Genomic DNA, 26682 nt, shown 5'->3' with positions numbered 1-26682 from the left:
ATCCCACTCCTGAACTAGACTCCTAGAATCCTAGAGTGGGAAGGGGCCATGCAGGCCATCTAGTCCAGCCCCCTGCGCAATGCATCCAGGAGAAATCTCTGTCCAGTCATTGCTTGAAGACCCCCAGTGAGGAGGAGCTCCCCACCTCCTTTGGCAGCTGACTCCTCTGCTGAACTACTCTATGAACCTCTCCACCTCCCACCCCCTCAATATCCAGCCAGTACTGTTCTACACATAGTTTAAACACATTATTTCAGGTCCTGTCCTCTGCTGCGAACAGAAACTGCTCACTGCCCTCCTCCAAGTGACATCCTTTCAAATCCTTAAAGACAGCCATCCTGTCTCCTCTCTCCTCCCCTTCTCCAGGCTGAATATTCCCAAGTCCCTCAGCCTTTCTTCCCAGGCCCCAGAGCATTCTTGTTGCTCTTCTCTGCAATTAATTATTTTAACAGTCACTAATTGCACCTTTATATATTTTATAAGAATTGATGTCCCTTGAAAAAGCCACACGGTGAAACAAGTTGGGATTTGTTTAACATTCTGGACATTAAAGAACCACTGAAGTTTGAAGATTCCTTAGAAGTCTGTTTATTGTATTGTAACATTTGATGCACCAGACTGGTATCCCAGTGCCCTATTCTTTGCTGTTTTTCTTCAGTGTGTCATCACTTCCAGTTTTCCCCGGAAGTGATGTCACATCACGTGTGATGCTGGTGCCACCCATCCCTGCTCCCCCATCTGCTGGCTGGAAACTCTGGTTAATTATTGTAGAATGAGCATCTCTCCTCGGAAGCTTTTTGTAAGAGAATTCTAGGTGGAACTCTGAATATTTTATATCTGCATGTAAGATTGACGCATACTTCAAAATATGACTGGCTCACAGGGCCCTAGAGTTCAGTTTACACCAGCACGCAGCCTCTGGGAAGCTCACCAGCACAGGATGAAGGGAATCTCCTGTTCTTTCCATCATGGGGTTGTCTAAGGCAGTGGTCCCCAACCTTTTTATCACCAGGGACTGGTCAACGCTTGACAATTTTACTGAGGCTCGGGGGGGGGGAGTAGTCTTTTGCCGAGGGACGTCGCCACTGCCTGAGCCCCTGCTCCACTTGCTTTCTTGCTGGCGCCCCTGACTTCCCGCTTCCCACTGGGGGGCGCTGCCAGCAGCAGCTGCACAGTGCCACGCCGAGGGGGAGCCCCAGCCATGGTGGCCGCTGGAGAGCACCAAAGGTGAGCCGGCGGCAGAGTGGCAGGGCAGCCCCCGAGGCAGCAGCCAGAGTGTAGGACCAGGAGGAGCTGCGTCCCGGTACCGACTGATCCACAAACCGGTCCCAGTCCTCGAACCAGGGGTCTAAGGTGTACTGCTCCTGCATGTGGAGGTTTGAGTGAGCTACCATGGCCAATTCCCATTAATAAACGTACCGTCTTATGAATTCCTCTCCCGGCCGTCTAATATCACCTCCACACCTTTAGATAATGAACCGTAGGGAGAAAGAGTTGCTTTTGCGTACTTTGATTTTCTACCTGCCCCTTACCTGAGTTCTAGTAGTGAGTGGGAGATGGGAATCAATCTTTTGCATATTCCACTTAAAAAAAAAGAAAAAGAAAACCTGTATGCCATGCTGAGTTTGTAGGACCGATCTTGTACTGCTGTTATATGGAATGCTACACATGAGCAATTCATCATCCCTAAGTGAAACCTTTTACTACCGTCAGGAGACGGTGGGATGTCCACGCTCTGATTTGTGTTTGCCATTTTGGGCAAAATAATAGGACGTGGAGCCCATCGAGCACCCTTCTTCCTCCATAATTTAAGGGGGCCTTCAGGAAGGGGGGCTCCCCAGGACTCTGCTCTTTAAGCTTCTTGATGTTGCTGTCAAAATTGTCTCTTGCCGTATTTTAGCAGACTGGGTTTGTCTCCCACATTCTCTCTTGATGCTGAAGCTCTTTTGTAATTTCTGAATCCCTGAAATCCTAGCTGGCAACTGATTCTCACAAAGAGCCTGTGTTTCGCCAGGGGTAGTCAACCTGGGGTCCTCCAGATGTCCATGGACTACAATTCCCATGAGACCCTGCCAGCAAATGCTGGCAGGGGCTCATGGGAATTGTAGTCCATGGACATCTGGAGGGCCACAGGTTGACTACCCCTGGCCTAGAGAACGGAGTTGAAGAGCAGGAAAAGGGCTCCCATCAGAGGTTTTGGCAGGGCTCTCGTCTGTTCCTTAGCTTTTAGCGAAGACCTGGAAAACCTGACTAAGGACCGCTCCGAGGACCTTTGCTCCAGGAGTGGCCTGTAATTCAGGCTATTAGGGACTAATGGAAGGGTGGGAGGTGGCCCACAAGTTGCAGTAACTCAGAATGGTCTGTGATTCTTTATAGCCCATGCCAAAATGCAAACAGTTTTGGGTTTGTGTTATTAGTCGGCTGAGCTAAGATGAGGCTTCTTTCCCACCTCTGCCACTCCATCTCCAAAATCCAACATAGTGCACGGAAGGCGATCCCTTTGCCTTCTATAATCTCTGATTTTAAAAATGCCTGTCCTAACTCTGAGAAAACCGCAGCAACAACAGGAGAAGAAGAAGTCGGTGCTGAAACAGGTCAGGTTTTGCATTGCAGTATGAATTCATAAAACCATAGAGATGGAAGGGGCCATACTGTCCATCTAGAATCCTAGAGTGGGGCCATCCAGCCTATCTAGTCCCACCCCCTGCTCAAGGCAGGATCAGCCTGAAGCATCCAGGAGAAGGATCTGTCCAGCCGCTGCTTCAGGACTGCCCAGGAGGGGGAGCTCACCACGGCCGAATGCATTATGGGACATCGGAGGTATTTTTATTGTCTGATTCATGGAAAAGTTCTATCTAGTTCCAACCGGGAAGAATGTCAGTATGCAGTTTGCACCAGAAGGTTCCAGACAGCCCACTGGAATTCACGGGCTTGGGATTCCCCATGATTCATAGTGGCCTGATGTCTGCTTGGGGTGACTTTGGAAATTGTGCCTTGTCTATCCTGTGATGCACATAGAGTTCATCCCATCCCCATCAACTTGTGTTTCCAGTGCCTATAAAAACAGTCATTGCATGCCCAGGTTATTTCAGCATGCTGGTGCAAGCCACGTGAGTCTGCTTCATCTCACAAGCTGTGAGTAGTCAGCTAGGGCCACAGGCTCAGTGGTGGAGCATCTGCTCCATAGGCAGAAGGTCCCTGGTTCAATCCCCAATATCCCCAGTTGAAAGGCATTGTGATAGACTTCTGCCTGAGACCCAAGAGAGCTGCTGCCAGCTTGAGCAAGCAATACTGACCTTGATGGATCAAGCAGCGTATTGTGTTCGGCTGAGTATGTAAGAGGACAAGCAAGAATCTTGGTTTTATTCATTCCATGTTATTTTGATTCATGTATACTCCTCGTGACTCCTTAGTGGTGACTCACATTCCAGTCCCGCTTTCCAGAGGGTGAATCCACCTTTTGGGATTTCCCTGGAAGCGCTACAACGAAGCGCTTTTAGCGGCACTGTTTCAGGAGTGTGGCAGATTGTGTACGACGTCGTGCATATTAGTAGCGATTACAATTTGCCACGCTCCTGCAACATTAAACTTGTGCGGAATGGACCCTAGAGTTGCCAGGTCTCCCCTGGCCACCCATGGGGATTGAGGGGTGAGGTTGCAGATCCAGACTGGAAAATCCCTGACAATTTCGGGGTGGAGGCCAGAGAGGGCAGGAAGCTCAGTAGGGTACAGTGCTGGAGTATCCACCCTCCAAAGCAGCTATTTTCTGCAGGGGAACGGATCTCTGTAGTCTGGAGCTGGCCTATAATTCTGGGGGATCCCCAGATTCCCCCCCCCCCCGGGAAAGTTGGCATCCCTAGTTACATCATTCTCCTCTCCTGCATTTTTTCTTCTCAACAACCCTGTGAGGTAGGTCGGCTTGAGAGTGTGTGATTGGCCCAAGGTCACCCAGTGAGCTTCTATGTTATACTGGGGAAGAAGAATCATAGAATCACAGAGTTGGACGGGACCTCCAGGGTCATCTACTCCAACCCCCTGCAGAATGCAGGAAATTCACAACTACCTGCCCACTCACAATGAACCCCGAATTCCGTGCCCAGATGATGCAGAGCTATTTTTTGTTCCCTCTTTTTATGAACAGAAGGAGTCTCAGAGAAGCTTACAATTGCCTTCCCTTCCTCTCCCCTCAACAAACACCCTGTGAGGTAGGTGGGGCAGAGAGAGCTCTGTGATTGTCCCAAGGTCACCCAGCTGGCTGGCTGTGGAGGAGCGGGGAATCAAACCTGGTTCTCCCAATTCAAGGCTGACTCTCTGAACCACAACACCAAGCTGGCTCTCACAAGCAAAGCCACTTTCCCCCCTCTCTGACAGCTTTAGGTTCCTTCTTTCAAGACTAGCCCCGTGAATAATTCCACCCAGTCTTGGATATCCTCGTGAACGCCATGCCGTCATAAAGCGAAATGGCAGATCACATTTGTTTTGAGGATTCTGCAAACCACTGAACATTATTGCAAGGGAAAATAGGCAGGAGAGGGAGTTACAAATACTTTTGCAGCTTCACATCAGCTCTGCTGTTTGATGGCTGTAGTCCATCCTCTGGAATTGAGCTTGTTCTGCTTGGAGAGGCATTGAAAAACCTGCTTCACGATTGATTTAAAGCAGGGGTAGTCAAACTGCGGCCCTCCAGATGTCCATGGACTGCAATTCCCAGGAGCCCCTGCCAGCGTTCGCTGGCAGGGGCTCCTGGGAATTGTAGTCCATGGACATCTGGAGGGCCGCAGTTTGACTACCCCTGATTTAAAGCCAGGGATGTATGTACACTTCAGTGATCTTGTGTCATCTGGAGTGTTCTTCTGAGACAACTTTGTCTTTAATTTGGCCAGTTAAACATGTTTTGTGATGTTTTGTTTTATTTGTGCAGATGTAGGCTAATCATGGGAAGGGGGTAGGATTTTATTAAGGCAGAGAAACCTCAAATACACCGCATAAACATACCAGTCTAGAATCATAGAATCATAGAGTTGGAAGGGACCTCATGGGTCATCTAGTCCAACCCCCTGCACTATGCAGGACACTCACAACCCTATTGCTCATTCACTCTAACCTGCCAACCCCTTGAACCTTCACTGAATCAGACTCTCTGTCTTCTTAACTTCATAACTATTTGATTTTTTTATTAGCTTACTTCACTGATACATTACTTTTTGGGTTGCCAGCTCCAAGTTGGGAAAGATATGGAGATTTGGGGGGGGGGATGGAGTCTGAAGAGGGTGGAGTTTGATAAGGGGAGGGACATCAGTGGGGTATAATGCTATGGAGTCCACTAAAGCGGCCATTTTCTCAGTATCAGTATCAATATAACAACAATAACATATGCAAATCAAGTTGTACTAATAACAATAACATATGCAAATCAAGTTGTACTAATATGGGCGACAATGCAAATGAAAGGACTGTAAAGTAACCAATCAGAGACTCTCGCTGAATGAATTTATGGACCGAACCCAACAACATCCATAGATCCCCCCCCCCCCCAGATATCCATGCCCTGAACCAGTCTGACCTTTTTGGGGGCCCACCTAAGTTATCGTTCCCGTTATATTGTTGTTGATTAAGATTCAGATTAAGAGCCTCTTGTGGCGCAGAGTGGAAAGGCAGCAGACATGCAGTCTGAAAGCTCTGCCCATGAGGCTGGGAGTTCAATCCCAGCAGCTGGCTCAAGGTTGACTCAGCCTTCCATCCTTCCGAGGTCGGTAAAATGAGGACCCAGCTTGCTGCTGGAGAGTAAAATGGTAATGACTGGGGAAGGCACTGGCAAACCACCCCGTATTGAGTCTGCCATGAAAACGCTAGAGGGCGTCACCCCAAGGGTCAGACATGACTCGGTGCTTGCACAGGGGATACCTTTACCTTTACCTTTTATGTTCTGGTGATAAATAAACAAGGATCCTTGCATCTGTTAACCACCTTTCTTATGCCATGTGCTAATTTGCTGTCTACCTCTCTGTAAGGCTTAAGGAAGTGTCTGTAAGGCTTCAGCGTATCTGAAGAAGTGTGTTTGCACACAGAAGTTGGTCTTCAAGGTGCCATGGGGCTCGAACTCTGTTCTGCCGGAACGGAAGTGTTAGGAAACCGCTATGCACAACTAACGTGCCAAGCGTCTGTGGCAAAAACGCTTTAGGTCAGGACTTGCTAAGCCGCTCCGTTTATCGGGATGTTCAAAATAATTGGCTTTTTCATCCTGCTCTGGCAAAGCTCAATACTTGCCTTAATAAGGAAGATTGGGTTTCTGGTCAGCGGCAGAGACTCCCCGATTATCTCTAATGTCACGGCGTTTTCTCATTTGGCTGAGTGGATCAAAGCAAACATTTCCTAAAACCCTGCTCCATCTGCCTGGAGATGATATTCCATAATGGCTGCAAATGAGGAATTCGTTCTTAGGATAGTTCGACTGGTTTAAAGGGCAGCGTTGGGTTGGGCCGGCAGCCAAGACATAGCAAACCATCGCTTCAAATTGGCCCCCAAGCCCCCCCCCCCTTCCTACTACGGCTGCCACTAACCTGCCTAACCCACTGGGTCCCAGTAAGGGTTGAGCTGAGGCTCTTTTGCAGCTCCATCACTCTCTAATGTTATTATTGTGATCATGTTAAGGTTATTGTTGTTATAATGTTATTGTTGTTATCACCTGTTGTTACCATATTTTATCTGTATATTTTTTCTGGTTCCTGTAAACCTGAGCTTTCAGGGAGGGCGGTATATATAATGAATGGACGGATGGATGGATGGATGGATGGATGGATGGATGGATGGATGGATGGATGGATGAATGAATGAATGAATGAATGAATGAATGAATGAATGAATGAATGAATGAATGAATGATGGGACTTGGGAACAAGGGGATGTGGAGGTTTTCAGGATGCTGTGTGCTAATTCTGCCGTCGGCCCAAATTGGAGAAACCCATTCTAGAAGCATCACGGCAGGCCGTGTAAATTGGTAAAACGAACCATCCGTTAAAGCGGGCAAGGGGAACAACAAGAAGAACCGGGAGGGTTAAAAGATTCATTGAAGAATGAGGCAGATGTTTTCTTCACCACACAGGGATGAAAAGAACCAGTCCATTATCGTGAGCGGGGAGTCTGGCGCCGGGAAAACGGTCTCTGCCAAGTACGCCATGCGGTTCTTCGCATCTGTCGGGGGCTCTTCCAGCGAAACCAACATCGAAGAGAAGGTCTTGGCGTCCAGTCCCATCATGGAGGTAAGGATGAAGCTTTAACTGGGCCTTTTCGGTCCTGGCCCCTACCTGGTGGAATGAGCTCCCGGAGGAGCTGCGGGCCTGTAGGAGCTTTCAGCATTCCGCAGGGCCTGCAAAACGGAGCTTTTCCGTGAGGTTTATGGTTGAGGCCTGCGTGGTGAGGAAGATCTGATGGGGCCCCCTCGGTGCTAAGAGGGCAGCATTCGCTATGTCATCTATGCTCCGTCTTCCCATTCCTCTCCTTTATACAGATTTTTTTGGGGGGGAGGGGGGTTGGCCGGGTTGAGGACTGCCATGATTTTTTAGGAGTCTGTTTTTACTGTATGCATATATGGGTCTGCATTTGTTTGAATGGGGTTTTACTGGACAGATTGTGACTCACCATGAGCTGGTTCAGGAATGGTGGGTAATAAATTTAAATAATGAATGAATGAATGAATGAATGAATGAATGAATGAATGAATGAATGAATGAATGGTTTTTTCCTACTTTATGGTGGTCAAGGGGGGGGAAGTGTGTGACTCAGTGACAAATGGGACTTCTTGGCTTAAATGAAAACTGCAAATCTGTTTTGCTCTAAATCGGCCTTTCTCAACTTTATTACCATTGAGAAACCCCTGAGGTTACGAGAAACCCCAGAAGTAGCACAATCTTGCAGTATTTGGTTGGGAAGCAGAGCTGTGGACACGGCCACCCCAGGGCCCTTCCCTTTCCCACCCCCTCCAGGCCCATCACTGGCTGTTTTCGGGGGGGGGGGCAGTGGTTCAACATGACTACGTACGGTCATATCGCCTGATAAATAAATAGACGTTAAAATCATCAAGAAAAACCAGGGTTTAAGGATCCCTGGTTAAGAAAACCTGCTTTAAATAGAAGAAGAAGAGTTGGGTTTTTTTGTACCCCATTTTTTACTACCTGAAGGAGTCTCAAAGTGACTTACAGTCGACTTCCTTTCCTCTCCCCACAACAACACTTTAGGAGGGAAATGGAGCTGCAGCACTGGGACCGGCCTAAGGTCACCCAGCTGGCTGCATGGGGAGGAATGAGGAATCAAACCTGGTTCTCCACATTAGAGGTTGCTGGTCTTAACCACAGCAGCAAGCTGGCCTAGGGAAGATTAGGAGGTGGAGGGAATGACCCACTACAATGGGGTGTTGGAATTCTTCCAGAATGTCTTGGGCGCTCCAGTACAAGTGAAGCAGCTAGTTCTGTGCTAACCCCCAAGGTCCAGATCTGAGTTCAGTAGCACTTTAGATAGTCTTCCAGGGCAAAAGATTCTGAACATCAAAATTCCTCTTGTCAGATATCTTTAAGTCTATACTCTGGGAATCTTATTGGTCTTTAAAAAGAGCCTGGGTTCGAATCTTGCTCTTCCTGGGTCCCATCCCCCCTCCTCGTTGGCAAGCCAAGCCACAGAAGTGCATCATCTTGGGATTTTGGCTGGCTGTGCGCTTCTCACGGCTAGAGCTTTGCCGCAGATGTGTGCCCATTTTTTGTTTGTTCTGCTCATCGCCTTGCCCTTTGGGCCTGCCTATTCCATGTCTCCCCCTTCAAGGATCGCTGCCTTGTTGTGGCAAGGGGGCTTGCGTAGTTCAGTGAAGCTATGAGCTATGCCGTGCAGGGCCACCCAAGACGGACAGGTCATAGCTGAGAGCTCTGACAAAAGGTGATCCACTGGAGAAGGCAATGGCAAACCACTCCAGTATCTTTGCCATGAAAACTCTATGGACAGTTCCAATAGGCATAACGATATGACGCTGGAAGATGAGCCCCTCAGGTCGGAAGGTGTCCAATATGCTACTGGGGATGAGCAGACGGCTAGTACGAGTAGCGCCAGAATGAATGAAGCGGCTGGGCCAAAGCCGAAAGGACGCTCAGTTGTGGAAGTAACTGGTGGCGAAAAGACAGTCCGATGCTGTAAAGATTTTTATTCCATAGGAACCTGGAACGTCAGATCCATGAATCAAGGCAAGCTGGATGTGGTTAAACAAGAAATGAGAAGACTGAACATCGACATTTTAGGAATCAGTGAACTGAAATGGACAGGAATGGGTGAATTTAATTCAGATGACCATCAGGTATACTACTGTGGACAAGAATCTCGCAGAAGAAATGGAGTAGCATTCATAATCAATAAGAGAGTAGGAAAAGCAGTCTTGGGATACAATCCCCAAAATGACAGAATGATCTCAGTTCGAATCCAAGGCAAACCATTCAACATCACAGTGATCCAGGTCTACGCCCCAACCACTGCTGCTGAAGAGGATGAAGTTGATCAGTTCTATGAAGCCCTACAACACCTTCTAGAAGCAACGCCCAAAAATGATGTGCTTATCATCATGGGGGATTGGAATGCTAAAGTAGGAAGCCAAAAGATAACTGGGATAACAGGCAAGTTTGGCCTTGGAGTACAAAATGAAGCAGGGCACAGGCTGGTAGAATTTTGTCAAGAGAATACAATGGTCATAGCAAACACTCTTTTCCAGCAACCCAAGAGACGACTCTACACATGGACATCACCAGACGGTCAACACAGAAATCAGATTGACTATGTGCTCTGCAGCCAAAGATGGAAAAGTTCTATCCAGTCAATAAAAACAAGACCAGGAGCTGATTGTGGTTCAGATCATGAACTTCTTGTTGCAAAATTTAGGCTTAAATTGAAGAAAGTAGGGAAAAGCACTAGGCCACTCAGGTATGAACTAAATCATATCCCTGACGAATACACAGTGGAGGTGACAAATAGATTTAAGGAATTAGATCTGATAGACAGAGTGCCTGAAGAACTATGGACGGAGGTTCGCAACATTGTACAAGAGGTAGCAACTAAAACCATCCCAAAGAAAAAGAAATGCAAGAAATCAAAATGGCTGTCTGAGGAAGCTTTACAAATAGCTAAGGAGAGAAGGGAAGTGAAAGGCAAGGGAGAAAGAGAAAGATACAGCCAATTGAATGCAGAATTCCAGAGAAAAGCTAGAAGAGATAAGAATGCCTTCTTAAATGAACAGTGCAAACAAATAGAAGAAAACAATAGAATGGGGAGGACCAGAGATCTTTTCAAGAAAATTGGAGATATGAAGAGAACGTTTAATGCAAAGATGGGTATGATAAGGGACCAAAATGGTAGGGACCTCACAGAAGCAGAAGAGATCAAACACAGGTGGCAAAATTATACAGAAGAACTATACAAGAGCGAGCTTAACATCCCTGATGACCACAATGGGGTAGTTACTGACCTGGAGCCAGACATCCTGGAATGTGAAGTCAAATGGGCCTTAGGAAGTCTGAGCAACAATAAAGCTAGTGGTAGTGACAGCATTCCAGTTGAACTATTCAAAATCTTAAAGGACGATGCAGTAAAAGTGCTACACTCAATATGCCAGCAAATTTGGAAAACTCAACAATGGCCACAGGATTGGAAAAGGTCAGTTTACATTCCAATCCCAAAGAAGGGCAATGCCAAAGAATGTTCAAACTACCGCACCATCGCACTAATTTCTCATGCTAGCAAAGTTATGCTCAAAATCCTACAAGCTAGGCTCCAGCAATATGTGGACCGAGAACTTCCAGAAGTACAGGCAGGATTTCGAAGAGGCAGAGGAACTAGAGATCAAATTGCCAACATACGCTGGATCATGGAGAAAGCTAGGGAGTACCAGAAGAACGTCTACTTCTGCTTCATTGACTATGCTAAAGCCTTTGATTGTGTGGAGCACAACAAATTGTGGCAAGTTCTTAAAGAGATGGGAATACCAGAGCATCTTATTTGTCTCTTGAGAAATTTATATGCAGGTCAAGAAGCAACAGTGAGAACTGAACATGGAATCACTGACTGGTTCAAAATTGAGAAAGGAGTTCGGCAAGGCTGTATACTGTCGCCTTGCCTATTTAATTTGTATGCAGAGCACATCATGAGAAATGCGGGATTAGAGGAGTCACAAATTGGGATCAAGATTGCAGGGAGAAATATCAACAACCTCAGATATGCAGATGATACCACTCTAATGGCAGAAAGTGAAGAGGAACTAAAGAGCCTGTTGATGCGGGTGAAGGAGGAGAGTGCCAAAGTTGGCTTGAAACTCAACATCAAGAAAACAAAGATCATGGCATCCGGCCCTCTCAATTCCTGGCAAATAGAAGGGGAAGAAATGGAGATAGTGACAGATTTTATTTTCCTGGGCTCCAAGATCACTGCAGATGGGGACTGCAGCAAAGAAATTAAAAGACGCTTGCTCCTGGGGAGGAAAGCTATGGCAAATCTAGACAGCATCCTAAAAAGCAGAGACATCACCCTGCCAACAAAAGTGTGTTTAGTCAAGGCTATGGTCTTCCCAGTTGCAATGTATGGCTGCGAAAGTTGGACCATAAGGAAGGCCGAGCGTCAAAGAATTGAGGCTTTTGAACTCTGGTGCTGGAGAAGACTCTTGCGAGTCCCTTGGACTGCAAGGCGAACAAACCGGTCAGTCCTAGAGGAGATCAGCCCTGACTGCTCCTTAGAAGGCCAGATCCTGAAGATGAAACTCAAATATTTTGGCCACCTCATGAGAAGGAAGGACTCCCTGGAGAAGAGCCTAATGCTGGGAGCGATCGAGGGCAAAAGAAGAAGGGGACGACAGAGAATGAGGTGGATGGATGGAGTCACTGAAGCAGTAGGTGCAAACTTAAATGGACTCCGGGGAATGGTAGAGGACAGGAAGGCCTGGAGGATCATTGTCCATGGGGTCGCGATGGGTCGGACACGACTTCGCACATAACAACAAATTCCATGTCTGGATCATTGCTTTGGAAGTGGAATTTCTTTTTTAAATCCTTTGTTGGCATATAAAACTACCACAGTTAAAATTAGAGTAGGTCAGCATAAAAAGAGCAGGGAGATGCAAAGAACCCAGAAGGCATTAAAAATACGCAGCAGATTGTCCTTAACAGCGGTCCTGACCCAATTTGATTGCACCTTGCAAAAATTTGACCACGTTTCCTATTATTTCTCTGTTGGTATTATCCAAAAATTGATTGATTGCATTTATATACCGCTTTCTCTTGTGGTTCAAAAGAAAGGAAACCTTAAGTAGGTCTGGTAGTCCCCACTTATTTAACTAAATAAGGGACCTCCTTTCTCTCCCCCCTCCCCCACCACCTCCCGAGGAAGCCTGTTCCACTAAGAAACCACTCTGACTGTCAGGAATTTCTTCCAGAGGTTTAGACGGAATTTCTAGTCAGAGTAGTTCAGCAGTGGAATGGGCTGCCTAAGGAGGTGGTGAGCTCCCCCTCACTGGCAGTCTTCAAGCAAAGGTTGGAGACACACTTTTTTTTGGATGCTTTAGGATGCTTAGGGCTGATCCTGCGTTGAGCAGGGGGTTGGACTAGATGGCCTCTATGGCCCCTTCCAACTCTATGATTCTGTGATTCTGTCAGTAAAGAGATACCCAGCCTGCTTTTGGTGAGATCCCCAAATTCAAGGCGGAGCAGGTTTTATTAGCTGCACTGACGAGGAGGCGAAAAATTTGGCCAGTCTTGGTGAGCGAGTGGATAGATCGCGCTTTTAACTTTTCTGAGCATTCGAACGGCTTCTTTCCAGCGCATCTGGAGCGTGGCTTTATGGTTCTCTCTCTCACCCGAGTGACTCCAAGGAAACAATGATTGACTGCATTTACTGCGAATGCTGTCAGCACAACAGATGAGGCCGCCATCGGTCTACGAGTGCTGCCAAAATTACATAATTATTTACCAGGAGGCGAAGTCCTTTCCGTGCAAAGGCAGCAAATGGCCCCTGATAGTTTCTAAGCTCAGTGGGTTTTGGAGGATTGCTTCTTTTGAATGCGGCCGGGAGACGCTTGCTTACTGCCTTCAGCTTTCAGCTTCAACCTTGCACCGGGTTGCCAAATCCAGGTTGGGAAATTTCTGGAGATTTGGAGGTAGAGGCTGGGGCTGGCAGGACTTGGGAAGAAGAAGAAGAAGAGTTGGTTCTTATATGCCGCTTTTCCCTACCCAAAGGAGTCTCAAAGCGGCTTACATTGGCCTTCCCTTCCTCTCCCCACAACAGACACCCTGTGGGGTGGGTGAGGCTGAGAGAGCCCTGATATTCCTGCTCAGTCAGAACAGTTTTGTCAGTGCCGTGGCGAGCCCAAGGTCACCCAGATGGCTGCATGTGGGGGAGCGCAGAATAGAACCCGGCATGCCAGATTAGAAGTCCGCACTCCTAACCACTACACCAAACTGGCTCTCGGGGAAGGGGAAGGACCTCACCTCACCAGGATATAATGTCATAAAGTTCACCCTTCAATGCAGGCATTTTCTCCAGGAGAACAGATCTCTGTCATCCAGAGAGCAGTTATAATTCTGGGAGAACTCCAGCCCCTACCTAAAGTTTGCATCTGTAGTCTTGCAGTCATTTTCTTGCAAATTTGATTCTGCATGAAGACCTCATTTTGATGAGGCTTTTTCTGGTCCTTGCACCAATAGCAAGCGATAGGGGAGACTGCATTTGTGTTGCCCCCTAACTGGAATCTGTACACCTTTCCGAAGAAAGGTCTTTTGTCCTTTTGATTTCTCTGCCTCTCTTTATTACAGTTTTCAGATGTCATCCAGTTCATTTTTAGCAAAGCGCCCGCTTTCCTTCCCTTTCTGCAGTTGGCATTCTGGAGAAAGGTTACTCGGTTTTGACAAAAGAAAACCCTGCCAGTTAACTGCTGCAAAGAATACCTGGGAATTTTGCAGGTCTACTTACCATTAGAGCCTCTTGTGGCACAGAGTGGTAAGTGGCAGAAATGCTGTCTGAAGCTGTCCATGAAGCTGGGAGTTCGATCCCAGCAGCCGGCTCAAGGTTGACTCAGCCTTCCCTCCTTCCGAGGTCGGTAAAATGAGTACCCAGCTTGCTGGGGGGTAAACGGTAATGACTGGGGAAGGCACTGGCAAACCACCCTGTATTGAGTCTGCCATGAAAACGCTGGAGGGCGTCACCCCAAGGGTCAGACATGACCCGGTGCTTGCACAGGGGATACCTTTACCTTTTTACTTACCATTATCTCTAGGTGAACTGATCTGTTTTGCTTGGAGACCACCTAGAAGTTGGCTAATGTAGGTCACCTGCAGATGAGGGAACCCTGTTTGTCATGTTGGATCAAGAATTTTGGATGGGGGCTTGGCTGGGCGAGGAGAAGAAGCACTGGTATTTTATACTCTGCTTTTCAATACCTGAAGGAGGCCCAAAGCAGCTTACCCACAGCTGTCCCTACCACCCTCCATAATAGACACCCAGTGAGGTAGACAGGTGGGACTGAGAGAGCTCTAAGAGAACTGCTCTGTGAGAACAGCCCTAAGAACTGTGACTAGCCCAAGGTCACCCAGCTGGTTTCATGTGGAGGAGAGGGGGGAGGAAATCAGGCCCGCTAGAGGAGCGGCAAGATGTAGCATGGAGACAGGCACGGTGCCAAGCAGAGATGTGCTTCACAGGACTTGAAACACAGTAGAGGTTGTGGGGTTGATTCTTTATTTGTGCTGTGTGCAAGATCTCCATGTTTCAGTGGAGTGGTCCCCTGTGCTGTTACTGTCATTGGAACTGTGGTTGTGCCTTGTAGGTGTATCCACGTTCGTCTGTTAACTCATCCATTCACATTTGTTCTTCTGGTTGCTGGTCCATTAACATTAATCCTTCCAGTTGCTTATCTGTTAATGTCCATTCTTCCATTTGCTCCCCCCTCTTTCCCTCCTTCCCTCCTTCCTTCCTTCCTTCCTTCCTTCCTTCCTTCCTTCCTTCCTTCCTTCCTTCCTTCCTTCCTTGTCCATTCCACCCTCCTTTCACTTCCTTTCCTCCCTCCCAACATCCTTCTCTCCCTCCTTCCTTGTCTCTCTCCCTCTTTCTACTTCCTTTCCTCTCTCCCTCCTTTCTTGTCCCTCCCTCCCAATTCCCTCCCTCCTTTCTTGTCCCTCTCTCCCAATTTCCTTCCCTCCCTCCTTCTTTGCCCCTCCCTCCTTTCACTGCCTCCGTCCTTTGTCCCTCACTCCCAACTTCCTTCCTTGTCTCTCTCTCCCTCCTCCCACCCTCCCTTCCTTCCTCCCTTGTCCCTCCCTCCCTCCCCACCTCCTTCCACTTCCTTTCCTCCCTCCCTCCCTCCGTTAGGAGTTTCTTTATCATTGAGCTTATTCTTTTTTTTAATGCGCCATGATTTTCTTTCCACACTTGTGGTGTCTCTTGAGCGTGTGCAGAAACCCCCTCCTGGATTGCAAGCCTTAAGATCGACCTCGAAGTTTGCTGTTTGGGCCCATTGACGGCGTCAGGAATCCGCAGCAAAATGTCAGCTTGGTGGAGCTGGCAGCGTTCCAGCCCTTTGCGAACGCCATTCAAGCCGTTCCAAAGAAACGGCAAAGAGCTCCAGGCAGCAAATCAATAAAACTGTCTGGGAAAATGCTCAGTAATGCTAGTCAAAGTACACGTATAAACGCTTTTAATTTATAAAGTCACTTGAAGCTGTTGTTTTGCTTGTTCTCGAAAACAGCCCTGCGGAGTAGAGTAGATTGCTGTGTGTAAAGTCTGCAGGTTCCATAGACACAGATTACAAGTGCTTTGAGAACACATTTCTTCATTCAGTCCAAACACCAGCCAAACACCGAACAGGGAACATAGGAACAACACAAACTTATATACAGTTTGGCTAGCCCGCCAAGAAACCTGATTGGTCCTTAACGGGCACAGTTCATTCGTTCATTCATTAGATTTTCATGCCACCCTTCCATACAGCTCAGGGCGGTTTACATATAATGTCACAGGGGGATACGTGGAATAACCTAACGTATAACATAGTCAAAAATAGCATCAACAATAATCCAACGTTTATTCTGAATCTTAATCAACAATAATATAATGGGAACGATAACTTAGGTGGGCCCCCAGAAAGGTCAAATCGGTTCACGGCATGGATATCGGGGGGGGGGGGATCTATGGATGTTGTTGGGTTTGGTCCATAAATTCATTCAGCGAGAGTCTCTGACTGGTTACTTTACAGTCCTTTCATTTGCATTGTCGCCCATATTAGTACAGCTTGATTTGCATATGGACTTAACATAAGCAGTCTATATATATATGTTAAGTCCATATGCATCTAAACAGCAGTCTATATACATCTAAGTAAATAAATATTTCTCTTCCGTAGGTGAGAAATAAATATTTCTCTAGTCCATAGCTGAAACCAATGGACTAGAGTGTTTGCAGAGATGCTAAGCATCACGCATTTTACTGTACAAAATATTTAGAAAGCTGCTGGCCTTTTCCTGGGAGAATTCCTCCTAGTTCTGCCTTAACTTTCTCTTCTTCCAGCTTTAATGTAACTGTGTTTCCCTCCCTACTTAATTTCAGAACATTTGAAAATTTAGCGAACTTAATGAATGTTGCACGTTCTTGCAAAAAATCTTTGATTTCTAACTTTTTATCCTTTTTCCCGCGCAGTCGATCGGCAACGCTAAAACGACAAGGAATGACAACAGCAGCCGATTTGGGAAATACATTCAGATCGGCTTTGATAAAAGGTATCATATCATCGGCGCCAACATGAGAACGTACCTCCTGGAGAAGTCAAGAGTCGTATTCCAGGTTAGTTGGTGTTATTAGTTTGCTTGCTTCCCCTCTCCCGTTGTTGCTTTTTTTAAGGGCCAAAACCGTGTGCTCCACTTGATGGGAGACTGTTGCTGAAAGCCAGAACACCACCCTGAGTCCTGCCAAATGTATTTTATTATGTACCCCATGTAATTATGTCTCAACATGTCCTGTTTTGCAGAGCATAAGTCTGTGATATTAGGAGGAGGAAGCAAAGAACATCTCTCCATAACAAAGGAGAGAATAATTCTGCTTAAAGTGGGGTATCTCCCTCACAGGGTGCCTGTTGTGGGGAGAGGAAAGGGAAGGCGATTGTAAGCTGCTTTGAGACTCCTTCGGGCAGGGAAAAGCAGGATATAGAAACCAATTCTTCTTCTTCTTCTTCTTCTTCTTCTTCTTCTTCTTCTTCTTCTTCTTCTTCTTCTTCTTCTTCTTCTTCTTCTTCTTCTTCTTCTTCTTCTTCATATTAGTCTTCTGGGCTCTATCCAAAGGAGTCTCAAAGTGGCTCACAATCGCCTTCCCTTCCTCTCCTCACAACAAGCACCCTGTGAGGTAGGCGAGGCTGAGAGAGCTCTGAGAGAACTTCTCTATGAGAACTTTGACTAGCCAAAGGTCACCCAGCTGGCTACATGTGGAGAAGCAGGGAATCTAACCTGGCTCGCCAGATTAGAAGCCGCCGCTCTTAACCATAACACCAAGCTGGTGTAGATAACAGCGTATTCTTTTCTGATAATAAATTGTTGAACTCTGATAATAAATAGTTATTGAGCTCTAATAATAAATTGTGTATATTTTTCTAGATATGATTTTATCTCTCACCTTTGTAGTTGTCACCTGTTTTCCAGGTTGGGTTTTTGTTTCCCTTTACGCTATTTTGGCTGGCCCGGGAGTTGGCGGTATACAAATTTAATAATAAAAAATAAATAATACATTTCCCAAATTGGAGCTGGCAGCCGTGAGCCGGTGTGGCCCCATCCAGGGAGGTTTTACTGCGATAGCATTTTCTACCAAGAAATCCCACAAGTGTGCTAAGACGGTGCAACCTTTGGAGGAATGTAGCACAGGAGTTTAAAATCTGCCCTGTGGTCAGACTTCGAAGCACTTAAGCATTAAAACCAAAAATGGTCACCCTCTTTACAAGTTAAAGAAAGCCCAGCCCACACTTTGTCCCAAGCCAAACACCGTGTTGGAGAATAAAATACATTCTTAGCATTTCCTGTGAAATTACCCTGAGGCACCTGGCCAGGGCTTGGAATGTCGTTCATCGTCAAATCTTGCCAAAAAACGTAAGCCCGAACAGGTTGAGTCATTTGTAATACTTAAATAATTAGGCAGGATTGTTTGTTATCATTCTATTAGAGCTGAATAGGTAGCTTTGTGCCAGACTTAAAAATTATAAAAGAAGAGCCACTCTCTGGCAAGATGGAGGGTCCTTCCAACTGAGGGAACTCTGTAGGTAAGAAGAAAAATATGACCATAAATGAAGCCAGCGAGGTCCGTGCACGCTCTGGGAAGTGTTGTAGGGCAGGGGTAGTCAACCTGTGGTCCTCCAGATGTCCATGGACTACAATTCCCATGAGCCCCTGCCAGCGTTTGCAAACGCTGGCAGGGGCTCATGGGAATTGTATTCCATGAACATCTGGAGGACCACAGGTTGACTCCCCTTGTTATAGGGACTTTGACTCAGCCTGAGAGTTTGGCAAGGGGAAGATCCCAGGTTCCGTTCCTGGCACCTTCATTTAAAAGGGAAAAATCTGTGTCTGACACCCTGGAGAGTAGACAGTATTGAAGATGGTAGACTAACCTTTTGATTTGGCGTAAGGCAGCTTTGTGTATTTATGTGAATGATGGAAGCCATTCAAGGGTGGGGGAAAGGGAGATGAGCATGAGATTTAACTCAGCCTTTTTTTTACTGTTGAGAACCTCCCGAAACATTCTTCAGGCTTGGAGAACCCCCAGAAGTGGCGCGATGGTGCAGAATACGGTTGGGAAGCAGAGCTGTGGACACGCCCACCCAGGGCCCCACCCCCTCCAGGCCCATCATTGGCCACTTGGAGTGGTAGTGGCAGGTTGACATGACCATATATGGTCATATGACCTGATAAATGCTTAAAGGAATTCTGGGGTTTCCAGAATCCTGGCTGGTAAAGCCTAGATTAACGTAAGCAAGTCCTTGAGAGTTCATAGAAAGATCTGTATTGGGGAGGTGGTTCCATATTTCCTTCCGCTAGCCCCACATAAACACCAGCCATTCCTCAAGAGCCCCCAGTGCTGTGCTGGAAATCTCATAGTTGAATGCCTGTCTCATAGGCAGCAGGAAACAGCTGCGATTCACTCTGAGTCCCTGGGATAGCGAGGCACATAAATAAAAGACTTTAATTTTTTGACCCAGTAGTCTTCCAGTTGGTTTATGCATTGGTTGAACTTGTCTCACTGTTCGGGTGTATGGTCTGTTTTAATTATTTAATATAAACGGTTTTGAGGATTTTATGCTACTGTTGAAGCTGTCCATTTGTATTATTATTATACTTTGATTTATCGCCCGCCATTCCCAATGGATCATGGTGGGTCACATCAGTCTGAATAAAACCCCATTAAAACCCCAGACATTAAAAACATCACAATCCGATGAACATAATATTAAAGAGCAGAACTGCGGAAAAAAATACAAAAAACGATCCCTTTTCCAAAAACTAACTCATAGGGAGGTGGGAAGAGGGGATAGATGAAACCATAGCCATCATACACACACTGTCCTGGACGGAGGTATGGATTTCTGGTTTGGATGTCAGGAAGCAAAGATCAGAGTTCCAGCTCCACTTGGGCCCCATCTTTGTCTCGGGATGTTCCCACGGTCAACATAGTTCTTAAAGTGTCGAACAGAACTACCCTGTACAGTCTTCCAAGGGCAGTTCTTGGGACTATTCCAGTTCTTCTGTGCCTCTTTATTCTTCCCTGTTTATACAAAATGCCTGAAAACTGACTGTAGCCCACATAAATAAAATGCAACCAGTTTTTAGCTAGAATCATGGGGGTGGGGGAGGCTTGGATAGATCTCCAGAAGAGGGTGAGGGAGACTCGTAGTCCAGCCCTTATCAGTAAAGTGGAGGCTGTTTTACTTCTCAGGCAGAAGACGAACGGAACTATCACATCTTCTATCAACTCTGTGCCTCTGCAGGTCTTCCTGAGTTTAAAGATCTCGCGCTGAGTGAGTATGCCAGCCATGTACGTTGAAGCTGTAGGGCGGTAGTCACATTCGGCTCCTGCAGCCAGCTAACAAGAGTCTCACGCAACCTCAAAGGCCGACAAAGTGTGTCCTATAACTTTTTTTGTGAGAAATGCAGATCTGCCTGGAGCCCTGTCTGAAGAGCCCTGCTGGATCAGGCCAGTGGTCCTTCTAGTCCAGCATCCTGTTCTCACAGTGGCCAACCAGTTCCTCTGTAGGGCTAACAACAGGGCAGAGAGGCTGAGAACTTCATAAGAACATCAGAAGAGCCCTGCTGGATCAGACCAGACATCCATCTAGTCCAGCATCCTATCTCTCACAGGGGCCAACCAGTTCCTCTGGTCAGCCCACAACAGGGCATAGAGGCCAAGGCCTATACAGGAACATCAGAAGCCCTGCTGGATCTGATCAATGGTCCATTTAGTCCAGCATCCCGTCTCACGCGGTGGCCAACCAGTTCCTCTGGAGGGTAACAACAGGGCACAGAGGCCTTCATAAGAACATAACATGAACTCTGCTGGATCAGACCATTAATCCCTCTAGTCCAGTATCCTGTTTTACACCCTGTGGCCAACAAGTTCCTCTGAATGGCCACCAACATGGCAACATGGCATAGAGGCCAAGATATTGCCTATTGGCTCAAGGATTTCAGAGTATTAGTGCCTCTCAATGTGAAGGTTCCCCTCTGTCACCATGCCTAGTGGTCGTTGATAAACTCCATAAATCGATCTAATCTCTTTATCAATATTCCTCTGGCAGTGAATTCCACATCTTTTATCATTTTCTATGTAAATTAGTACTTCCTTTTATGCATCCAGAACCTACTGCCCATCAGTTTCACTGGATGTCCTTGAGTTCTAGTACCTTGGGAGGAGGATAAACAATTCTCTTTGTCAGCTCTCTCTACCCTAGGTTTTCTCAACCAGAGTTTCATGAAACCCTGGGGTTTCTTGACGGCCCTGGAAGGGTTTCCCGAATGGGTGGGAGTTAATTCATTTTTTGTATATTTTTTAGATTTGTTAAACATTTATCAGGTGATATGACCCTACATGGTCATGTTGAGCCCCCTGCCCAACATGGCCACTGAACGGGCCTGGGGGGGGAGGGGCCCCAGGTGGGCGTGTCCACAGCTGTGCTTCCCTACCATATTCTGCATGGTTGTGCTACTTCTTGGTCTTCTCGAAGCCTCTAGAATATTTCAAGGGTTTCTCAACAGGAGAAAAGTTGAGAAAGACTGCTGTACCCTATACATAATTTTATAAACCTCTATCATTTCTACCCTTATTCCCTTTTCTATACTTTCCCGTCCTCCTAACCATCTTGGTTGCCCTCCTCTGGATTTTATCCAACTCTGAAATGTCCTGTTTGGAGCCTCAGTGGGGTATAATGTCCACTCTCTGGAGCAGCCATTTTCCCCCAGGGTGACTGATCTCTATTGCCTGGAGATGAGCCCTAATTCTGAGCGATTTCTACACCAAACCTGGAGGTTGGGAACCCCAGGACTTGAGGCCCTTTCCCCCAGAAGTACCTGTGTCTTCCCCCCCCCCTTCTCCTCAAGTTATCATGAAAGGCACAGCGATGGATGTTAAAATTCTTCTTCAAGTGAATGATGCCGTTTGATGAAAGGAAGATAAAACCGAAAGCTGTGAAGGAGCAGGGGGGGCCGCTGATTTGTCCTCAAGAAAAGTTCACCAGGCTCACGGTTCACCAGCCAGAGCCGCTGGACTAATCACGAAAACCTGAAGCGTTTCCGTGCATGTTATGTGTATAATCAGGTAGAAAATGTACAGTTTGGCGGAGTCAACAATGATTTATCCCCAGGAGCCCACCGTGGAAACGCCGAGGGCTGATTCTGTTAAAGAAAACCAGGGCTTAGTTCTACTCCAGAGCAAAAAAAAAAATTGTCTCGGAAGGACCTGCATGGAACTCTGCCTGTTTTCCTGAGGATCGGCTTCAAAAGAGGGAGAAAAACACATTCTCTTTCCCCCCAGGACAAGCTGTTTAATTTTTCAGCGTAACGCATCTTGAAGCTTGGGAACAGGTATCCTGTGTGAAACGGCACAGAGCCCTGCTTTCTCTGAAGTAACTTTTCTTCAAAAAAAGAGGCATGCCTCTCACGGAGGCCTGCAAATATTTATTTATTTATTTGATTTCATGAATTTACTGGTGGTCCTGGGCCCCCGGGGCATACGCCTGGCCTCAGCCAGGGCCAGGGGCTTTTTCAGTCCTGGCCCCAACCTGGTGGAATGAGCTCCCTGAAGAGCTACGGACCCTGCGGGATTTGTCAGCTTTCCGCAGGGCCTGTAAGACGGAGCTCTTCTGCCAGGCATTTGGTTGAGGCCAGGGCGACTCCCGGCGCTGTCAGCTGTGGATTTCTAGCCAAAACCAACTAAGTCCCTCCCTCCCAGATAGAGAGCAATAGACCTTTGCTGGAGGGGGGGGGGAGAGGAGTGGGTTATATATTTCTTATCCGCCATTGTGACATTGTGTTTTAATTACGTTTTAATGGGTTTTTACGGGATTTTATTGTTCTTATGAATTTCAGTAAACCGCCTCGAAGCATTTGAGAGCAGCGGTATATAAATATAAAAATAAATAAACAAACAAATAAATACCGCCCCTCTCCGCAGTTGCCGTCACGGTGCGGCAAACAACCTGGCTGGCATTGAATATAACAAAATTCATAACAGTTAAGCAAAATTAACGGCCAACCGTTAAAACAGCCATTCGTAATTTGAATCCGTAGATTTACAGCAGCCTGCAACAGAGCCCCTCCTTAACTACATAGTTTGGCGGGGGGGAGAGAGGGGGCAGATGAGATGTTAACTTCCGCTCTGGCCTCAACCAGCCTCCTGGTGGAAGAGCTCTGTCCTGCAGGCCCTGCGGAAGTCAGCAGGATCTGAGGCCTCTAGCTTCCTCTGGGAGCTCTTTCTACCAGGAGGGGGCCACAACTAAGAAGGCTCTGGACATGACCAGATGGCACACATCTTTGCAGCCGGGGACCACCAGAAAGTCGGCATTTACTGAGCATAACACTCTTCAGGGGGTGTATTTGGAGAGGCAGTCCCTTAGATATGCTGGGTGTGGTCTTAAAGAGGGAAGGTGCCTGATGGCTTTCAGAAATGGGTTGAAAGCTGGAGGAAACTTCATAACTCTTTAACCAGGCACCAAGTTTCTGGTGAAGAAATCCACACATGGAGCTCTCATCAGGTGTTGTACCTTGGCTGAGACAGAAACAAACAACTGGAAGGGACCTCAAGGGTCATCTGGTCCAGCCCCCTGCACATTGCAGGAAATTCACAGCTACTCCCCCCTCCCCTTCCCCTGACCCTTGCTCTATGCCCGGAGCTGCCTTTCTCAATCTTTTTACTGCTGAGTAACTCCTGAAACATAGTTCGTGATGTCAACATGAGCATACATTCAGGCATTTATTGACACAGATTCTGCCTTCTCCATTTCTTCCCTCCCAGGTTCTGCAGAAGACTTTTTCTACACAGCTCAAGGAGGGGACACCTCCATCGACGGAGTGGACGATGCCAGTGACTTTGAGAAGACCAGGCAGGCGTTCACACTGCTCGGTAAGAGCTGGGTTTCTGAAAAACCTTTCCCAGTCGAACACTGGCGGCTTGCAAATAACCCCTGCAGGAACATTGATTTGATAGTTGTGGCCTTTGGTGGCATGAGCCTTTTAAGTGTAAATGTTTTTAGCCTGCTCTCACGGTTAGTGTCCCCCCCCCTCTCCCCCAGATCATTGCTTTGGTTATATTTTGCGTTTCTGTCAATTTTCCAATTAGGTTAAGTGAATCAATGGAAAAACATTTTGAGCAATTGGAACCCATCCCCGATGAACTGAGCAGCAGGCTTTCCTTTGTTGTTGTTAAATGGAATCGTTCTGAGTACTTTCCTAAATGTTGGGTGGAAGACATTCTCTTGGAGGAAGCAATTCCCCCTTTCCCCGTCATGAGGAAAGGGGGGTGCCTCTTTTAAGCTGGTGTCTTCTGCAGCGTGGGTGAGCACTGGGGGAAGCAGTGTCCTTTCCCCCTTCCCAGTTGTTCGCTTACAAGTTGCAATCCAAGCGCAAGCCATGTGATTATCCAGCTAAGATCCTTTTTCTTTAAATCTGATCGTTCTTAGAATTAGGAATCCCACAGAAAAAAAGTTGGCCTCTTTGTGTGCTTTGCTTTAGCTGGGACACTTTTATATCTTCAATACAGCTTATTCTATACTGCCTTCATACAATATCCTGGGTTCCAACTGCAAAGATCTTTTGAGCTCTGGCAACTTCAAGCATAGAGAAATTCCATGGAACTCACACAAAATTAGCAAGAAATGCGCCCTGGGATGGAGACCAGAAATCAATCTAGAAGTTGCATTTGTAACAATTGTCATTTCCGTACAATCTTCTAGGGCCATCCCCACACTCAGTGCCTGTCAGCAGTCTAGGCGAATTGACTGTAAACCACCATTAGCTGCCCCTGATCCCCTTTTGACTCTTGGTGCATAAGAAAATTGTCAGCCTTGTAGTACACATGGGATCTGGGCCCAAAGCAAAATTTATGGTGCCTTTTTTACTTTTAATGGAACAAATTTCTAAGCCTCCCTGGCCTGCAAAGGAAAAGATGGACTATAAATATTTAATAAAGAAAACATGGTGGAACCCTGGTTCGGAAACCCTTATCTACAGTAATAGAGCTAGAACCCAGTCCAAGTAACATCTTAAAGACCTACATGTTTTTAGGGATATAAGCTTTCAAATGTAAAATCTCCTTTGTCAGTCTTGACTCATGAAAGTGTATAGGTGGAAAATCTTGTCAATCTCGAATGTGGTATTGGCCTCCCATCTAGCTCATGGTGAACGCAGGATCAGCCCTAAGCATCCTAAAGCATCCAAGAAAAGTGTGTATCCAACCTTTGCTTGAAGACTGCCAGTGAGGGGGAGCTCACCACCTCCTTAGGCAGCCTATTCCACTGCTGAACTACTCTGACTGAACATTTTTTCCTGATATCTAGCCTATATCATTGTACTTGTAGTTTAAACCCATTACTGCGTGTCCTTTCCTCTGCAGCCAACAGAAACAGCATCCTGCCCTCCTCTAAGTGATAATCCTGTCTCCTTTCTCTATTTTAAAAAATATTACATTTTAAGCATAATTCCACGTTGGGAAAACCTTTGTTATGCAGAAGCAAGTTACAAATTCTTGAGTTGACTTTTAACTAATGATGCATTATTGAACAGTTGAAATCAGTGGCAATTTCTTCCTCGTCGCTATGAAACATTTATGGAGCTCTACTTGTGTGAAATAGTTTTTCCAGAGAGCTCTTGGGGCATACAAAGTGTTCAAAAAACAAGAGAGGTGGGCCACAGGAGCTCTCTAAAACCATACATGGGAACAGTGTGAGTTGTGTGTGCTAAACCTTTTTAACAAATGGCTCTAAGGAGAGCTGAATTGTGGGCTTGCATCAGTTCTCTTGGTCAAGTTGTTCAGTTTTTACTATTTTGCACCGAGTCTGCGCCCACTGTGAAAACTGGGTGTTGATTGTTTCTTTCAGGTGTGAAGGAATCCCATCAGATGACCATTTTTAAGATTCTGGCTGCCATCTTGCACCTGGGCAACCTGGACTTTCAGCCGGAACGTGACGGAGAGTCCTGCACAATATCGGTAATGCCTTAGGAAATTCTTCCGGGTTAGGAAATCCCTCCGAGTTAGGAAATTCCTGAAGATTTGGGGGGCAGTGCCTGGGGAGAAAGGAGCTGGGAGAAAGGAGAGGGCTCACCAGGGACGTAATGCTATAGAACTAGGCCGACCCTGTTTCCTTGCTACAAAAAGGGGTCATTGGGATGACAAAAACAGGACAGGAGTTAAACATTCTGCATTCATGAAAATCATTTTTAAAAGTTTCATAAACATATGGAGCTTACCATTATTCTTCAGGGACAGTACCCAGACAAAAATTTAGGGAGACGGAGTAGCAGGAGACTGTTTCTCACCACGATCGTACCATGAACATTTCTCCAATCAAGTCATCTTGTGCAGAAAAAGTTTTTCAACACCATAAAACTTCTCAAACTCCTTGACACTGTTTTGTGCTACAACTGACATAGCCCTCATTATCCCAAAACCTAACTCTAGATTGCATTTTTATTAAAATGAGGGGACGGCCAGGATAGGTGAAGAAATGTGGGGGAAAAGGTGTCGTGGTTAAGAGTGTAGTGGTTAAGAGTGGCAGCTTCTAATCTGGAGAGCCAGGTTTGATTCCCTGCTCCTCCACATGCAGCCAGCTGGGTGACTTTGGGCCTGTCGCAGCCCTGATAGTGCTGTTCTGATGGAGCAGTCCTGTCAGAGCTCTCTCAGCCTACCTCACAGGTGTCTGTTGCAGGGAGAGGAAGGAGAGGCAATTGTGAGACTCTTTGAGACCCTTCAGGCAGTGAAGAACCAACTCTTCTTCTTCTTCTACATATGGTCAACCTATATAGAACCCCCTTCTGAAACCTCCAACTTCTTCAAGGAAAGGTGTGGAGGTCTGCTGTAACTCCAAAAGATTTCCTGGCCTCACATGGTGGTTGGCAGCCATGGTTGCCCCCAACTCTTCCCTCCCCCCCCCTTCTGTAATCT

The 26682-nt window shown here is 46.7% G+C and overlaps 1 protein-coding gene across 7 annotated transcripts in view; it reads left to right on the top strand.

The window, feature by feature from the left end:
- Nucleotides 1-26682, top strand: part of MYO5B (myosin VB) — a 296164-nt gene that overhangs the window by 142233 nt on the left and 127249 nt on the right. For all 7 annotated transcript variants that reach the window (XM_077346770.1, XM_077346774.1, XM_077346771.1 and 4 more), the window contains exons 5-9: nt 7103-7259; nt 16696-16839; nt 19969-20050; nt 23539-23646; nt 25619-25728. In XM_077346770.1, coding sequence (XP_077202885.1) covers nt 7103-7259; nt 16696-16839; nt 19969-20050; nt 23539-23646; nt 25619-25728 — 601 coding nt within the window. The remainder of the gene's footprint in view (nt 1-7102; nt 7260-16695; nt 16840-19968; nt 20051-23538; nt 23647-25618; nt 25729-26682) is intronic.

This window comes from Paroedura picta, chromosome 7, assembly GCF_049243985.1.
Source record: "Paroedura picta isolate Pp20150507F chromosome 7, Ppicta_v3.0, whole genome shotgun sequence".
Taxonomy (NCBI): domain Eukaryota; kingdom Metazoa; phylum Chordata; class Lepidosauria; order Squamata; family Gekkonidae; genus Paroedura; species Paroedura picta.
The sequence above is the reverse complement of the archived record's forward strand: the minus strand, read 5'-3'. Positions and strand labels throughout refer to the sequence as shown.